The sequence below is a fragment of the Somniosus microcephalus genome, chromosome 8 (assembly GCF_052327205.1).
Source record: "Somniosus microcephalus isolate GS21.2 chromosome 8, FLI_Smic_1.0, whole genome shotgun sequence".
NCBI classification, from domain to species: domain Eukaryota; kingdom Metazoa; phylum Chordata; class Chondrichthyes; order Squaliformes; family Somniosidae; genus Somniosus; species Somniosus microcephalus.
Genome location: NC_140994.1, coordinates 60815076 through 60833352, shown reverse-complemented (window position 1 = coordinate 60833352; position 18277 = coordinate 60815076). Strand labels below are relative to the sequence as shown.

Here is an 18277-nt window from a genome sequence, read left to right as displayed (position 1 = left end):
GACCTGCTTGCTAACTTTTCTACCTGTCTAATTTGGGAAGGTCCCCTTGTACCTTACCAAACTTTGCCTTTTGCCAGTCCAGCACTATTATCTTCGACTCGTCGTTATCCTTTTCTGTTCTTGGATTGAACCTAACTATGTTGTGGTCATTATTCCCCAATTGTTGTCATACTCTCAGCAGTTATTTGCCCCACTTCATTTCCTAGAACTAGATAAAGTAATGGTTCTTTCCTTGCAGTACTAGAAACATACTGATCCAGAAAGCAGTCCTAAAGCATTCCCCAGTTTGACCACATGCTCCACTTTTATTCCAGTCTATCTTGGGATAGTTGAAATCACTGGCATTCTTAGATAGCTCTCTGAACTATCTGCAAATGTCAACCTCTATTTCATTTCCGCTGTTCAGTGGCCTGTAATGCATACCAAGAATTGTATCCATTTTATTCCTATTTCTTAACATCATCCATATACACTCTGTCTTAACACAATGCCCAGGGCAACCTTGCATTCCAGCACCGTGATAGAAGCCTTCACTGATAATGCCACTCCATCTTTTTTTCCCCTCTTCTCTACTTTCCTGAAAATGTTGTAACTCAGGAATGTAAAGTTTCCACTCTATCCAAACTTAAAACCAGGTCTCTGTTATAGCTCCTATATCATACATCCTCCTAGAGTTATTAATTTTTCTAACTTTCCAATTTTGTTTTGAATCTTCTGTGCATTGATATACATATCATGACTCCAATTTTTTGTAATACTGACCATTCTTCTTCCTGATTTCCTCATATTTAATTTTTGATATCCCTTGTGCTTTCTACAAAAGTGTTTTTTATCTCACTACCACATGGCGTGCTTCATTCCCGTTGTCCTCGGAAAGTATTTTCTCACTATTCCAGTTAAGCCTTCAGTCTCTTCCACTAACTATATTAATCCTGCTCTCCCTCTCCAGCCTCGTATCTAGACTTTCCCCACCCCCTACCATATTAGTTTAAATCCTTCCCCACGGCTTTATTTATCCTCCCAGCAAGGACATTGGTGCCATTTCGGTTTAGATGAAGGCCGTCCCTTTGGGATAAGCTTTTTTTGTTCTAAAAATTGCTTCAGTGCTCCAAGAATGTGAACCCCTTTCCTTCTGCAGTGCCCTGCAGCTAAGCATTGACTTTCCTCATCTTACTCTCCATAACCTGTCCAGCATTGGAACAGCAAGCAATCGAGTGATCACTATCCTTGATGTCGTGTTTTTTTAATCTAGTACCTAACTCCTTAATCTCTATCTGCAAGACCTCAAATATACTTCTATCTCATTCCACAATTTTTGGCAGCTCTCCTTCCTTTTCCAGATATTTTTCCACCCACTCAGTAACTTCATTCACCTTGCCACTAGGGCGGTAATACTATTTGGGACTCCCAGCTATGGCTGCAAAAAAGGCTATTTATACTCCTGATGATAGGATCCCCTACTGCTGCTCTCCTATTCTTGTAACCTGCCTGCTTCTCATCATCTTGGAAAGTCCATTTCTCCACTGTACTGCAATGTAGCTCATGATCGCCCTCCACTTAATTGCTGTCACTTTCCACCTGATACTTGTCCAACATTCCCTGCACCTGTGAGTGTTAATGATCTGCTGCCTCTGTAGCTGGTCAGCCACTTCACTCTCTATCTCTGTGCCCTGAATTGTCTAGTACTGCCTCTTGGATGACCATATCCTAGAGAGTATGATCCAGAAACTCCTCATCCTCTCTGATTGTGAACACGAAGCGTGATCAATTGTTGCTCAAACAGAGACCCTCTGCTCCAGACACTACATTTTCTGATATTTACTGCAACTGTGCTATCCCTGGATACACTGAGGATCCATAACAAATCATATATTGCATTCCACACACATCACGAGGGTTCCTTGCACTGCCATTGCTTTGAGTACAACTTTAAAAAATGTAGAAAGCTTTAGCCTGAAATCCCAAGTATTAATTTTAGGAAAAAGAAAAAAAAATTCTGTCCAATGGCTGAACTCTTGCTAATGCTAAACTCCATATTCTTCTTGTCCCATATAGGCCACTGGCCTTTTGCACTTCATTGTGGGTAAGTCAGTTAGTGTCCTGGCGATGACGGATACCTGGCTTATGGGTACATGTTTCACAGTAAGCCCTGCCCAAGCTGCTGCAGCATGGCTTTCATCACCAAGTCCCTCCTTGTTTTCCCTCATTTGAGCACCTTGGTCTCTTCTATCTCCGCCTCCCTGCTCAGCATTCATTTAAAGCCCTTGTGGTCTATTGCTTTCCCAAGTTCCCCGGTATCTTCATTGCCAAGATCTCCTCCCTTCCTGCTTCCTTTAGCCTGTAAACCAAGCAGTTACTTATCCTCAGTGACTTCAACCTCCATCTTAATTCCCCTTGTTCCTTCTCTAATGATTTTTCTGCTTCCTTTAATTCACATCAACTCCCACTCCCTCAACCTCACCATCTCACCATCTGTGAGGTACTGATCACTGTGATATGGCCATCTCCGATAACTACTTTAATCTCATTGTCTATTTCCAACCCCAATATCCTCATCCATCACCTTGCAAGAAACTTCCCCCAGGTCTCTCACTAATTCACCCTCTAACTTCAATTAGAGTAGAGGTTGATTGTATCAACACATTCAGGTCCCTGGTGAAATGTAATGTAATGATTTGAGAAGTCTCACTGGGATATGATATTTCATAGACATTGGGATTGGCCAGATGGGCCACAATTGTGTTTGCAGTCCTGTACATTTCTCTCGCTCCCCCTTCTCTGGCCCTCAATCTGTTGAGACATTGCTGTCTGTTTACCTGCTATACAGCTCTCTTACTACTCCCTTTGCTCTTGTCTCAACCAAGTCACTCACAACGGTACAGCCTCCCGCCTTTGCATGCTTAAGCCTGAAGAATACAGACCTGAATGCAGCTGGTTTACAACCACTGCCAAATGTGGCAGAAACATAGCAAGCATTTCGGCCCTTCCCTCTCCATGGACAAATCCTCCTATTCCTGCAGGATCACACTAGATGGCAAGAAGAACTCAGGACCTCTCTGGAAAAATGCCCTTCGCTTTCCCTTCCACCTCCATCCCTAATACCAAGTGCAAGGAGCTCTTCAATTTCTTCATCCCAAACACTCAGATCATTTGCAGAGCCTTCAATGCTGCTGCCATCTTCTCCTTCACTGCCCCACACTTGCAGCTACCTCCAAACCCCTCACTTGCCCTAACCCCAACTGCTTGCAGCTTCTCTCCCATCTCCTCCTCCCTTGCCCTCTTCGAGGTCATCCCTTCTACACGAATCACCTAATGCCTCCCTGCTCCCATCCCCACCCAACTATTGATGATTTGGCTATCTTTCCTGACCCCAGTGACATTGTTTGTTTCTCCCTATTCAGATATTGTCCATTTTTTATAATCACCAGCATCACCCCTCCTCAAAAAGCCGACCTGTGATCTGTCCATTCTCTCCAATTATTGTCCAATCTCTAACCTCCTGTTTTTGTCCAAGGCCCTTGAATGCGTCATCATATCCAAACTATGGGCTCCCCTCTCCCACAATTCTCTATTCAAATCCTGGTCACAGTCACCAGTGATATCCTCTGACTGCAACTGTGACACTTTATCCCTCTTACTACTTTGCAGTGTTCAACACAGCTAGTTATGCCATGCGCCTTTTCTTCCCATGGTCCACCTTCTGTGGTTCCACTCCTATCTGTCACGTGCAGCCAGCACATATTCAGCAAATGGCTTATCCTCCAGCTTCCATATGATCACCTCCAGAGTCTACCAAGGATCAATCTTTGACCTTCTCCTTCCTCATCTACATGATCCCTCTTGCTGACATCTTCCATAACACAGGCTGAGCTGCCAACACCAAACTTTACCCCTCCATGCTGTCAGATAGCCTGTAGATGAATCAGCATTTCCTACAATTGAACATGGGAGAGACTGAAGCCATTATTTTCAGCTCCCACCAGAAATATTGCACTCCTTCCCTAGCTGCTTGCTCAATCTGACCCAAATGGCATGTAACTTTGACATTTTGTTTGACTCTGGGCTGAACTTCAAAACCCATATCCTCTCCACTACCAAGACTGTTTACTTCCACTTTTGTAACATTGCCCCCTTCCACCCATACCCTACCCCCACTGCTGTTGAAATCATTACCTGCCTTCATCATGTCTAGACTTGGCTTCTCCAGTGCTCTCCTTACCGTCCTCTCAACCTCCATAAACTCCAAATCATCTAAACTCTGGTGCCTGAATCCTGTACGCACTGAGCCGTTAGTCCATCACCCCCGTCCTAGTTCACATACCTTGGTTTCCCACCTCCCAATAGATGTAATTTAAAATCCTTTGTTCTCGACTACAAATTTCTTCACCGTTTCCCCGCACCCTGCCTCTACAACTTTCTGTAGTGCATGTACCTTGAAGAAGGAACTATATTCTGCAGCCCCTGTATACTGCAGTACCAGTAGTGACCACCTCTGTATATAAGCCTGTGTAGTAACTTTGTATAGTAGTTCCAGTTTTGGCTCCATTCAGTAAACACCTGTTATAACCAACTTCTGCAGTCCGTGTCTCAATTACACACGGACATTACATTGGCGACGAACAGATCCGAACTTACCTACAGTTCTGCACCACCTCACGGGGATCCATCCCTGAAGCGAAGTCATTAGAGGTCGAAGCCAGAAGGAAGAAATCCAAAAAGAAAAACAAACAAACAGAAGAAACGGGCGTCGACCGTGGGCAACCGCCCTCTGATTCATCGAATTCGAAGATTTGCAGGAAAGGCTGTCGAGAGCTGGGCTTGGTTATCCAGTCTATGGTGTTCCAGCTAATCGGGCTGGTGGCAGGTAGTACACTGATCCTTCCTGGGCTGCGGCGGACTAGAGCTCAATCGGGTGGCTTTTCAACGGGGCCGAGCAGCGTTGTCGGGAAGAGGAGAGGGTGGAGCACACAGGGCGCGGCCGGTGCTACGAAGCCGGGCAGCGTACAGACCCGAGAAGAGGGAGGGAAGTGTCTCATAGGGTCTGCTCTGACGACGGGAACAGTAATTAAACTAAAGGAAAAAGAAATTAGAAGCGCAGAAAGCCGCGAGGAGCTGCAGTTTGCCACAGGGAGAGCGGCGTTGGCAGCAGCACGGGGGGAAGCGCGCGAAGACCATAGGGCGTCGCCATCAAGGCATAAAAATGCCAGCAACAGCGCTGGCAGCAGCGGAAAAGGCAGAAAGCGCGGGAAGCGCCATCTTAATCCAGCGGGGAAGAAGGCAAAGCGCGGGAGGCGCCATCTTAGATCTCCAAGATGCCGAAGACTGGCAATATCGCTGCCTTCGATAATGCAATAGAAGACTGGACCACGTATGTGGAAAGAGTCGAAGTATATTGCAAGGCAAATGAAGTAGCCGATGAGAAAAAGGCATCGGTACTACTAAACTTAATGGGCGCAAGAACGTACGGCCTATTGCGGAACCTGATCACGCCAGTCAAACCGATGGAGAAGAGTTTTAACGAAATTGTTGATATCCTACAGGAACACCTAAATCCTACACCGCTGCTGATAGCAGAAAGATTTAAATTCCACAAGAGAAATCAGCATAAAGATGAGAGCAATGCTGATTACCTTACGGAACTATGCAAGCTATCAAAGCACTGCCAGTTCGGAGCAGGACTGGCAGATACCCTACGGGACAAATTTGTCTGTGGACTCCTGAGTGAAGGAACCCAGAAGAGGTTACTCTCAGAGAAAGAGCTGACGCTAGATAAGGTTTTCAGCGAGGCAGTATCGTATGAAGCAGCAACAAGGGGAGCTGCGGAAATACAGCAAAAGCCACAGGAATACGGCACCCATGAAATGACACGGGGATTTGAAAAATGTTATCGCTGCGGCAGAACAACCCATGACCAGAAGGACTGCTGGTCCAAGGACAAAACATGCAGGCAATGCGGAAAGATGGGACACATTGCATGAGTTTGCAGGTCCGGGAAGAAGACTAACGACAACAAAAAGACTACTAAGGAACAGTACAGGAAAGTACAAAAGATGACGGACATTAGTTCCGAAGGCCAGAAGAGCGATAGTGAATCCGGGAACAAGAGACTAAGCTGTCTCAAACTACACAACGTAATCGCAAAAGAGGATCACCGAACCATTTGGGTCACCCTCACGATAGCAGGGTCCCAAGTCAAAATGGAATTGGATACAGGATCAGCCCTGACCGTCATGAATCGACGACGAGACTACGAGCGGCTATTCTCTCACATACCCTTGAAAGACACATCCATTGTCTTGAAGACATATACGGGGCAGAAAGTATACCCCAGAGGGAAAATAAGGGTGCCTGTCGAATACAACGGCAAGGAAATACAGAAATTGTATCTGTACATACTGCAAGATAGTGGACCACCGTCATTGAGACGTGAATGGATCAGAAAGATAAGTTTAGACTGGCACTCCATTCAGGCACTGACTGTGGCTGGTAAAAAGGATGACGACGTCACACCTGGACGATTGTCAAAAATCTTAGCGAACGCTAAAGAGGTATTTCAACAAGGACTGGGAACTCTTAAAGGCGTAACCGCCTCGATAAAAATAGAAGAGAATGCAATTCCCAAGTTTTTCAAAGCAAGACCGGTACCATATGCAATTCGCCCAGCCGTCGAGGCAGAGCTGGAGAATCTGGAGAATGCAGGCGTGTTATCTAAGGTAGACTGGAGCAAGTGGGCGACACCCATCGTTCCTGTCATGAAGAAAACGTTAAACAATAAGTCTGAGGAGCCAAGGAAGGTTCGCATCTGTGGGGACTTCAAGGTGACTGTGAACCCAGTCCTTCACACAGTACAGTATCCTCTTCCGAGGATAGAAGATATTTTCGCCTCACTATCTGGAGGGAAACGTTTTACAAAAATTGACCTAGCGCAAGCATATTTGCAGATGGAGGTTGAAGAATCCTCTAGGAAATATCTCACAATAAACAGTCACAAAGGTCTTTACCAGTATAATCGACTGGTATTCGGAGTAGCATCAGCTCCGGCTATATGGCAAAGAGCGATGGAACAAGTCCTGCAAGGGATTCCGGGGACTCAGTGTTACTTGGACGACATCCTAGTGACAGGTGAAAATGACAGTGAACACCTTGCCAACCTAGAGCAGGTGCTCACTAGACTAAGAGAACATGGGCTACGAGCCAATCGCCCCAAGTGCCAGTTTTTTAAGAAACAAATATCGTATTGTGGCCACGTGATTGATGGAGGGGTTACATAAGTCCCCTGACAAAATTGAAGCGGTAGTTAAGGCTCCAGCGCCTGAAAATGTGTCGCAACTGAGGTCATTCCTCGGATTGGTGAATTACTACCATAAGTTTTTGCTGAATTTGTCCACAATTCTGCACCCACTGAACGCCCTGCTACAAACTGGAGTAGCATGGAAATGGAGCGATGAATGTAAGCGGGCCTTTCAGAAGTGTAAAGGCCTGATCACTTCAAGAGAAGTATTGGCTCACTACAACCCATCACTACCGATAAGACTGGCGTGTGATGCGTCTCCCTACGGCGTTGGAGCGGTACTGTCACATAAATCCCTTGATGGCTCAGAGAGGCCGATAGCTTTTGCGTCATGCTCGTTAACTGCAGCCGAGCGTAACTACGCCCAGATTGACAGAGGCCCTCAGCCTGGTGTGGGGGGGTGAAGAAGTTCAATCACTACCTGCACGGACAGAAATTTACTCTACTAACTGATCATCAACCTCTTGTCTCCATTTTCAACCCTAAGAAGGGCGTCCCAATAATGACCGCACAACGGCTACAGAGGTGGTCCCTTTTCCTAGGGGCACACCAATATGACATCGCGTACAAAGGAACTAAACAGCATGGGAATGCTGATGGATTGTCGCGCCTACCGTTGCCGACGGTGGAAGAAGCCCCTGCAGTGGATCCTGTGGAGATATTCCACTCGACCATAGTCTAATGTCTACCTGTGACGAATGCAAACATAGAAAAGGAAACACGAAATGACCCGACACACTCCAGGGTCTATGATTTAACGGTGAAGGGATGGCCAGTACATGGCGAACCACTGTTGCCAGCATTCTCGCCGAGAAGAGAACAGCTGCCAGTGTGCCGAGGAACCTTGATGTGTGGATCCAGAGTAGTAATGCCACCCAAATTGAAGGATAGAGTGCTCAATGAGCTTCATGAGGGTCATCTGGGAGGGGTAAAAATGAAGAACTTAGCCAGAGCGTTTGTGTGGTAGCCGGGAATCGATAGAGAAATCGAAGAGATGACCAAGAGCTGTACAGGATGCCAGAAGGTCCAAAACGCCCCACCACAAGCCCCTCTACATCCATGGGAGTGGCCCTCATCTCCATGGCAAAGAGTACACATTGATTTTGCTGGTCCATTTATGGACTCGATGTTTTTAATTGCGGTGGATGCACATTCAAAGTGGCCAGAGGTAATAAAAATGTCCTCCACCACCACAGAAAAAACTATCACAGTCTTACGAACCATATTCACCAGAAATGGGCTGCCTGAACAGATTTGCTCTGACAATGGACCACAGTTTGTGTCTGAAGAGTTCCGGAGGTTCTTAAAGAACAATGGTGTTAAGCATTACACATCCGCCCCATATGATCCAGCCACCAATGGATTGGCTGAGAGGTTCGTTCAAACATTCAAGAAGGCTATCAAGGCAATGTGTAATGAAGACATACCCCTACAGCACAAGGTGGATAACTTCTTGTTTGCCGACCGGAATGCGACACATGCGGTTACCAACCAAACTCCAGCCATGATGTTCTTCAATCGAAGACTAAGTTGCCGTTTGGATTTGGTTAAGCCAAACATCAGAAGAGATGTGGAGAACAGGCAGTTTCAGAATATGAATGAAAGGCCAACCAGTTTTGGCCCGGGACTACCACACAGAGAAATGGCAGCCAGGAACGATCTGCACACGGCAAGGACCTCTAATGTATACCGTGGATGTTGGAGAGAGCATTGTAAGACGCCATGCGGACCAGATTCTAGAGTCACTGGAAAACGTCAAATCTACACCACGATCCTATACACCTGGTGATGAAACCGAAGTACCAATTGCATCTACCTCAGAATCGGTGATATTGGAAGCAGACGAACCAAACAACAACGTTGATCCCAAATCAACTTTGCCAGAAGAACCTGATACCCCAAAGAGGCGTTATCCGGACAGAATCAGGAAGCCTCCTCAAAGACTGAATTTATAATTGATTAACTTCAGCTAATGTATATAGCAACTGTAATTGTAAATATGTTATTTAATTATTAATCGAATGTTATGTACTGTTTAGCTAAAAGGGGAGGAATTGTAGTGTATGTACCTTGAAGGAACTATATTCTGCAGCCCCTGTATACTGCAGTACCAGTAGTGACCACCCCTGTATATAAGCCTGTGTAGTAACTTTGTATAGTAGTTCCAGTTTTGTCTCCATTCAGTAAACACCTGTTATAACCAACTTCTGCAGTCCGTGTCTCAATTACACACGGACATTACACTTTCGATAGCCTAACACCCCTCCTGCATTTGCTGGTCATTGACTCTGGCCCCTTGAGCATCCTCCCTCCTGCTGTTCTACCTTTGGTGACGAAGCCTTCAGCCACCACTGCTCTACTCTTTGGAAGTCTCTTCCCAGCCCCCTTCACCGCTTTACCTCCAGCCATACCTTTTTAAAAACCTTCTTCAACTAGGCTTTTGTCATCCTAATCCAGCTGTAAAGGATTGGCATCTGTTCCTTTTCTTCTCTGAAGCACTTTGGGACAATTTGCTGTATTAAAGATGCTATATTAATGCAACTTGTTCTTGTCTGCTTTCTGCAAACGTCCCTACCAGAGGCAGCATCTCACCATAGTCAGGTTTACTTGGATACAAGATTCAGACATATTCCTGAATGTGAAGAAAGTTGAGTTGAGTTGTGTTTTGGATTGCTACCAATCCAAATAAAAGTTGTTTAAGCAAAATCCTGAAGCGAGGTTAAAATATGACTAATACATCTATGTCTGCAGTATATTGGGTAACAATAGCAGTTAACATAGAAACATTTTAGTCTGATTATTTGGCCTGGTTTTTCTGATCCATTCCTACTAAGGCATTGCAAGGAAAGTTCAGTTTAGCATGACCTAATGAAGGCTCCTTTCTTGTCCCTTGATTCATAGAATAATGATGGGATGAATTGTGGTGTTTAGCTTAGTGATTTGGTTTCTGGATGTAGGAACTGTGGAGAGCTGAACTGAAATGAAGTGAAATAATTAGAGCTATAATATATATATATCTGTATTAATTGCACTTTTGTTGGGGTTGGTATCTGGGGAATGCAGCCATGTGGCAGAAAATAGGGAATTTTAGTTGTAGATCACTCTCTTTAGAATGTAGTAACTTACAGTAAATTTGAGTGACTTGTTCTCATTGATTAAGTGGTGGTAAGTACACATTTATTGCTTATCTTTATTTTATTAACATCAAGTGGCAGGTAACATTTGAGCCACAGAAGTGCCAGGCAATGACTACCTCCAACAAGCGAGAGTCTAACCACCACCCCTTGACATTCAATGGCATTACCATCGCCAAATCCCCCACCATCAACATCCTGGGGGTCACTATTGACCAGAAACTTAACTGGACCAGCCACATAAATACTGTGGCAACAAGAGCAGGTCAGAGGCTAGGTATTCTGTGGCGAGTGTTTCACTTCCTGACTCCCCAAAGCCTTTCTACCATCTACAAGGCACAAGTAAGAAGTGTGATGATTACTTTTCACTTGCCTGGATGAGTGCAGCTGCAACAACACTCAAGAAGCTCGACACCATCCAGGCCAAAGCAGCCCACTTGATTGGCACCCCATCTACCACCTTAAACATTTACTCCCTCCACCACCGGTGTACCGTGGCTGCAGTGTGATCCATCTACAAGATGCACTGCAGCAACTCGCCAAGGCTTCTTCGGCAGCACCTCCCAAACCCGCGACCTCTTCCACCTAGCGGGACAAGGGCAGCAGGCGCATGGGAACACCACCACCTCCAAGTTGCACACCATCCTGACTTAGAAGTATATCGTCGCTGGGTCAAAATCCTGGAACTCCCTACCTAACAGCACTGTGGGAGTACCATCACCACACGGACTGTAGCCGTTCAAAAAGGCAGCTCACCACCACCTTCTCGAGGGCAACTAGGGATGGGCAATAAATGCTGGCTTTGCCAGCGACGCCCACATCCCATGAAAGAATTTAAAAAAAATTGTTTTCTGCTGTACCTTTTTTGGATTTTGTTTTACATGGTAATTACGTGACCATCAAAGTGCCATCTCTGCATGATTTTCTTTTCTTGACCTGCATGCAATTATAATAAAAGAACCTCAATCGCAAACCTTTTTCGCTTGCCAGCCCCCAATTTTCCACCTACTAAAGTGAGTGAGCTAGGAATCATGGAGTAGTGAGCGCAGAAGCAGAATATTTACCCCATTCCCTCCACTAAAAGGAAGGAATTCCTAATTTCTCTAAAAGCAAGTATTTTCCAAATACATATAATTTTGTGGGTATTAAAATGCAGACCCGTTTTAAGTCATTTCTGAATGTGGCGACAGTACACCTTACTGGAGTTTTCAGTTTTTGACGCGAATGTTATGATAGTTGTGCTGAGAACCAGTATGGCTGCATTAAGAAATTATGAAGTGCATGTTTAAAAACAACATAAACCCACAATTCTTCTGATTAACGATGATGTATAGTTTTCTTTCCAGCAATTTGAAGATGGGAAGCAGTGCCAGTCCTTGTAGGTTTAATTTCAGTGCCAGCCCATCAGACTCCCCTTAACCACATTCTTTTTGTATCTAAATCAGACTAGAAAACAACTTTAAAAACAGTATGAAATGCTGAGAGAATATTGCATCTTTTTAATTAAAAGGGAGAACTATTCCAAATGAGTAATTATATTCTTGAATGCATGTGTTACTAAAATTGAATTGGAATCGAGTGTTAAAATTTAGTTGCCAGGCTAACCAACATAGTTTATCTACTTGGACCCTGCTGTGAGTGACACAAGATCTACAGTTGGGTTTTATTTTCTTAGTTAATTTTACATATTTTTCTTTTATTTGTTTATATGAATTAGAGTTTAAAAACTCTCATGAACTGCATAATAAGTTTTTGAGTCAAGTTCCTTTTAAGATTGAGGCAGTCTTGGAAATGTAATATTTACTTGCCAGTTAAGGGATTCTCCAAATAGTGCTGAGTAATTTCCAGAGAAAAATTGGAGCTGATACTCTTCGTCAAACACCTCAGCGTAACAGCTTGGTGGAGGCACAAGCCCTTATTGCAAATGTGGGTGCAAGCTGCTCAAGATTTTCCGTCCATTACGTTAATGAACATAAAATCATGAGCAAGATGTCTGAATTTTCAACAAGGACTTCTGCTCCATTAAGCTCTGGGTGCTGAAGAAGAAATCTCTCTCTCTTTGAGAAGCATCAAAGTGCCATCTGCTCATATTTCTTCTAATTGAAATTTACCAAAAATAATTGGAATATGTATTCAGTCCTTGCAAATGAACCTAGGGTATATATTTTTCTCCCTCTTTTCCAAATGAATTTGTGACCTGTTCAAATTATGTACCACTTATCTCCATTAATTTATGTTGCATGGAGAAAATTTATCCCCTTACAACACTGAAAATACCTGGACGGAAACCCATACTGTGTTTGAATTGCGGTCCCCTGCTTACCTTTTATGTTGAGTGATCGTCTTTCCATTCCAACAAGGAAATAACCTCTTCAATATTCCTCAAAATAATTTGTCTCTGTTGTTCTAATGTTCCTGTATTCATCATCGTTTCCTGTAGCAGTCAGCAGCTCAAGGCTGATAACAGTTTCTGGGTGAGCTGCAATTCTGTTTCCATGTTAAGTATGAGAAGTAAATCAAAACAAAGTTCAATGAAGTCCAATTTAATCAGTGTGAGATTTAATTCAATTGCATTTTTTTGCAATACAGAAACCTACAGGGAAGAACAAGTGTCTGGTACTACTCAGTAGCTGTTTCCATAGAGCACTGCTAATTGAGTTGTAACTTTTAGAATTTTTGGTCTACAATTGCATTTCAAATATTTCATAATATGGTGAGTTTACTTCTGAATGTACAGGAAGTTTGATGATTGAGAATAATCCAAAAGTACATTGGTTTACTACTTATTACCCAAGACTTATGTTTGATTTATTGACTAATTAGTATTATTGTGAAGGATTACACTTGAATACAAGTGAAATCAAGTGTTGCAAGGTTCTCATTTAGTAAATTGCTCATTTGTTTCCCTGATGAATTATGCAGGATTACAGTTCCTTTCGATTTAAATGAACATCTTTTCTCATAGCTGAAACCCTTCCAGTGTATATAATGCTTTCTAGATTGCCTTAATGGTTGGACAATGGTATTCACAAAATGAAAACTACTTTCTAAGTTGTCTTTTTTGGCAAATTAGCTTCTAGCCCTGATCTAAAGAGCACTGCATTTGTCGCTGTTCAGTAATGCTTGCTTTAATGTGGGTATATTTTCAGAGGACAAATTAGCTGGAATGTGTTTCTTCCTGTAGTTTCTGTTGACAGTAATGTGGTTCATTTCACAGAAAATAACTGCAATCGCTCATGATTCTAAAGTTGCCTGCCTTGCCAATCTGCAAGCAAGCAATCATAGTAGAATCTAAGCTGTTGCCAGATGTGATTGCATTATCTGTAAAATAATGGCTAACCTTCAAAATACTTGTTTTTGTAAAAACATTATCTATGGTACACTTTTGATGTTGAAACTAGTTGCATTTATTTTTTTTAAATGACGTAACTCCCAGTCCTGTGGCAGTTACATCATCCTGAAGAAGCATTTGTTTTATATATCTCATATTCTTGACCATCGCTTTCTATTGACGGACAGTTTTTGATAAAATTATACTTTTATTTTAAAGGGCATGATCTTAATGAAGTGCACATCTGTACATCAACAAAAATCTCATTTCAATAATTCAGAAAGTGGCAGTTCTTTTTACTTACAATATAGGAAGTAGTTCTCGTGATCAGAAGGAAATGCAACAATATCTTTCCAGCATAGCGAGCTAGCTCTCTCTCTCTCTCTCTCTCTCCATCTTTACACCCCTCAGGGACCTCCCTCTCTTCCCCCTCATCATGCTGCTCTCCCAGCCCTCTCTTGGTCCTACGCAGTCAGTATTGATTCAAAGCAGTATTGGTTTAATATCTTTGCATAATATGTGGTGTATCTTGGGAAGTGAATTCACCAAGATAAAATTCTGACACTCAATGCAAAATCATTCCAAGGAGGTAGTCTCATAATCAGTACAAAGCATATTTTTTCCTTCCTTTTATCCTTTTTAATACTTTCAAACAGTCGACCACTGCAGCTACTCTTCACTGGTATGAATATTTTAACAGCCTTGTGAACGTCTGTCAGTGGACTTCTGATTAGAGCTCTGCTTCATCTGTGCAGAGAGTGACGCACATCCAGCAGGAAATTCAGCACCGTCAACTCTGCATCTCTAATCAGGTACCAGTCTGAAACTGGTACCTACAATGTAATAGCACCATTATTTGGGAATAACGCTGATCTACATTTCAATAGTGTAAGATCTTAGAGTATAGTCATACTGACAGGACATCAGAGATTACCATTGAACACTATTGACCATTGAGGTTCATGTGTTGATCTTTTGATGGAGAGTGGAAGAGGCATTGCAAAATTGTATGTATGCTTAAAATAAATGTTCCTTGTTTGTTACTTGAAAAAAAAATGAATTCTTAACCTTTTATAAAATGTGCTTTTGTTCATTTTTAACACACATTGGTCAAAACTGTTTTGTAGAATCATTTGTAAAAGCAATGTGTATGTTTCTTCATATCTCTCATCCAGCTGTAGAAGCGAAGCAAATTGTCCTTTTTCAAAATAAATCAAGCTGTTTTAATTCTGTTGTAGGAATTAAAATTTAGTTCTCCAGTTGACATGTTGATGGCACACAAGATGTACTAAACTTAGGACATGGCTTTTCTACTAGAATTCCTCCATTTAGTTACATTCTGGATTTCATAGGCTATCTGGGAGAAGCAGGAGTGAAAATTTAAGCAACACCTTGGATGGAGGGAAAAGTGGTAGCCCAATTGACCCATGCCACCATTGGGAGCCTTCTGCCAGCCAGCATAGTACAGTCGAAGCTCGTTGGCTGCATTTGACAAAATGTGGTGGGGTGGGGGGGAAGCAAAAGGCTTCCAAAAATGATTTGATGGGGAGGAGAGGATTAAACTAATGGGAAAATTACTCGAACACTTCTAAAACGTACTTCAGTGTTGAACAACAGGTGAGGTTTTGACAATGAATTGACTGATCATCTGAATCTTGTGTGCATATCAGACAAAGTTTGCAATTTTTAATAGAAGGTGTCAGGACTACCCAATATTTTTCTCTGTTTACATGCAGCAAGGACATTTGGGCGACGAAGAGGTAAAGAAACCTTTAATACTCAGTGTTTGCTTGTCAAATCTAGTAATATTTCAATGCTGTACTGGAGTGATTAACAATTTTCGGTTGCTTGTATAAATTTTTGGTTGATTGGCACAGCAATAATATACTTTTTTGTGACCTTTTGTGATTACCCTAAATGCTATAGTGAGCATCTAACAGTTTTTAATTAGTAGCTTGCAGTTTGTTGCTTTTAAACTTCTTTCATAAATCTTGACAGAAGTGGTTGTGTTTCTTTTTTAAATTTGTAAAATCATGGAATCAAGTGATCTGTTTTTAATTGTGGCTGAAGAAATAATAACTTGCTCAATAGCAGATGCTATGGAAACACAATTCTGAGATCTCCTTTGAGTCTGGTATTTTATTTATTTGGAGTAAATGGATTTGTTTTTGTTTTTTAATGCAGTGTTTTATTTTAGATCCCAGCCCTGGTATCCAGAGGGAAGTGCTGAGTGCAAACCAGGTGCTTTCCCACAGGAGAAAAAGGAATCTGTGGTAGAATCACCCTGGGCCACTTGTGTATCTCCTTGAGGCTTTACTTGCCTGCTTACCCTCTTCATCTGACTGTGTTTCTCGGGAGGGTTTAAAATAAATGCTCCCAAATATTTCCCCTTTAGTTCCTTTTTCCTTTGAACCACGTTCAGCTGTGCAGGCATGATGGTCTGGGAGATGCACTTCAGTCGTCATAGTCACCTCTTCTCAAAGGTCAGCTGATGAGGAACACTCGTTCCTTCTCTGTTCTAGTAATGCCTTATGTAACTGGCCTATAGGTTATTTGGAACAAGCCACGTAGTTGATCACCCTCGAGTATTTCTATTTTAATACCGCTAGCCGAATGATTTAACCAAGTTACGTAACTCATTTGTACCAAAAATATTTGTTTAGTTTTAGTCCTATCCATTTTAATTGAAGTTATTTTTAAATTTTTAGTAGATTAAATATATATGTACGGAATTTAAGTGCTCTTTAAGAGCCACACTTCACTGCAGAATACATTAGAAAAATTATCTTGTCAAAAATCTGTTTTTGATTCAACTTTGTCCACTAATTATCAGACTAAACACTAGATTTATAAAAGGACAAAAATATTCAATTCAATGATCAAAGTACTTTGATGGCTTCAGCTCAGGTCCTTCTAATCAGCTGCTGTATCAAAAATAAGATGTTTGTGTTCATATTTATTTTGTCTGTAGGATGATGAACTTGGCCTACGTTTCAGGATTTTATAAGTTGGACAAGTTTATTCTAATGTGAAGATTCTTTCATATTTTCAGTGTGATGTAACTTTCTACAAATAATTTATTAAAAACAAGTACTGTTCTTTTGGTTAGAGTAGGCTCTTAAAAATCCCCACCGTAACCCTTGGGTCCCTAATACTCTTGTCTATGTGTTCTCTTGATTTGAGATAGCAAGACATCTGGACTGTAAACTCTCCTGTATTGGTTGCTGGTCAGCATGGCTCGGCAAGTGGCCACTGGGAGATTTGAATCTTCGTGATGGAGTTTGGCCTCTCTGGATGAAATGGGATACTTTGTTAGTGAAAAATGCTGCACATAGCAGCCGAGCTGAGAACTACCTAAATTACCTAGTGAGCATTGGTGAGGTTTGAGACTTGTACATTTTGGAGAGGATGCTTCTCTACTTTTGAAGCTACTCCGCTGCTTCAAGATGGCTAATTTCTTGTTGCATGCAAACCAATATTGTTGATAAAAATGTAAATTCTAAATGGAAGGTGTAGAATTAATTCCAAATGCTTATTTTTGAAAGAATTGTCCAAATGAAAATTCACAGACCTCCCCTCCTACCTGGCCTAAAGTGGCTGAATGGGATAATGCGGTGAGTGGTTTGTCACTGAGTCACATAGATCAGGATAGTGTTGGGCTTGGCTGTGAGGGACTGTCCAGAGCGCGCTCATTTACCAATGCTTGTTAACACAACTCGCACGTGACGGTTTGAATGAGATGCTGGAGGGAGAGGCAACAATTCTGCAGGTTGCGGAACCCGACCCTGCTATGATTTGCCACTTTCAGTAGTGATGGTGTAAAGCGAGAAAATTGGAGAAACATATTTTCCACTTTTAATTAATCATTAATTCTTCCCAAGTTACTGCAACACATTTAGGAGTAAATTCTTTAAGCTAGCTTCTAAAATTACATGCAGTTATTGGAATTAAAAGGGAAGAAATTCTAGAAGTGGAATGGACTATAATTTATAGCAATGTCCCCATTGGTTTATATGAATGCTGAAGTAGTTTGCTTAACACTGGAGAAAATCGCTTTTATTTCCTAACTTTAGAACAGTTTCACAAGCACACATCCAAAACATTTATATTGGCAGTACTTATAATATTTACATTGTAAATAATACCACTAGTGTACATCTAATGACCACCTTTATATATTTGTATCTTTTAAAATACTTCCAGTAATATCCTATGGGTTAGTTGGAATTGAGAAGCCTTGTATAGGTTGCATTGATGCCAGGAAAGGCACATATTTAAAAAAAAAGTGTTGTCTTTTTTCCCTTCTGCACAGTGTAGTTTCAAGGGCAACAATCCTTAAATGATCACTGAACTGTCTATTGCACTGATCATGCAATAACTTCAGTTAAATTGACCCTTGACTTCAACCAGGCTGTTGAATCCAGGATTTTCCAATGAATCTTTCATACTTCACCACAGAGTAGATGTTGACATGGTTTTTTTGCATCCTTCAATTAAAAGTTTACGTCCATCTTATTTTAG

At 42.1% G+C, this 18277-nt stretch overlaps 1 protein-coding gene across 3 annotated transcripts in view; it reads left to right on the top strand.

Moving 5' to 3' along the window:
• LOC147113551 (cytoplasmic polyadenylation element-binding protein 3-like) overlaps window positions 1-18271 on the top strand; it is a 63496-nt gene extending 45225 nt beyond the window's left edge. For all 3 annotated transcript variants that reach the window (XM_085994772.1, XM_085994771.1, XM_085994773.1), the window contains exon 5: window positions 15493-18271. In XM_085994772.1, coding sequence (XP_085850898.1) covers window positions 15493-15590 — 98 coding nt within the window. In that variant the 3' untranslated portion in view covers window positions 15591-18271. The remainder of the gene's footprint in view (window positions 1-15492) is intronic.
• Window positions 18272-18277: the final 6 nt, after the last annotated feature.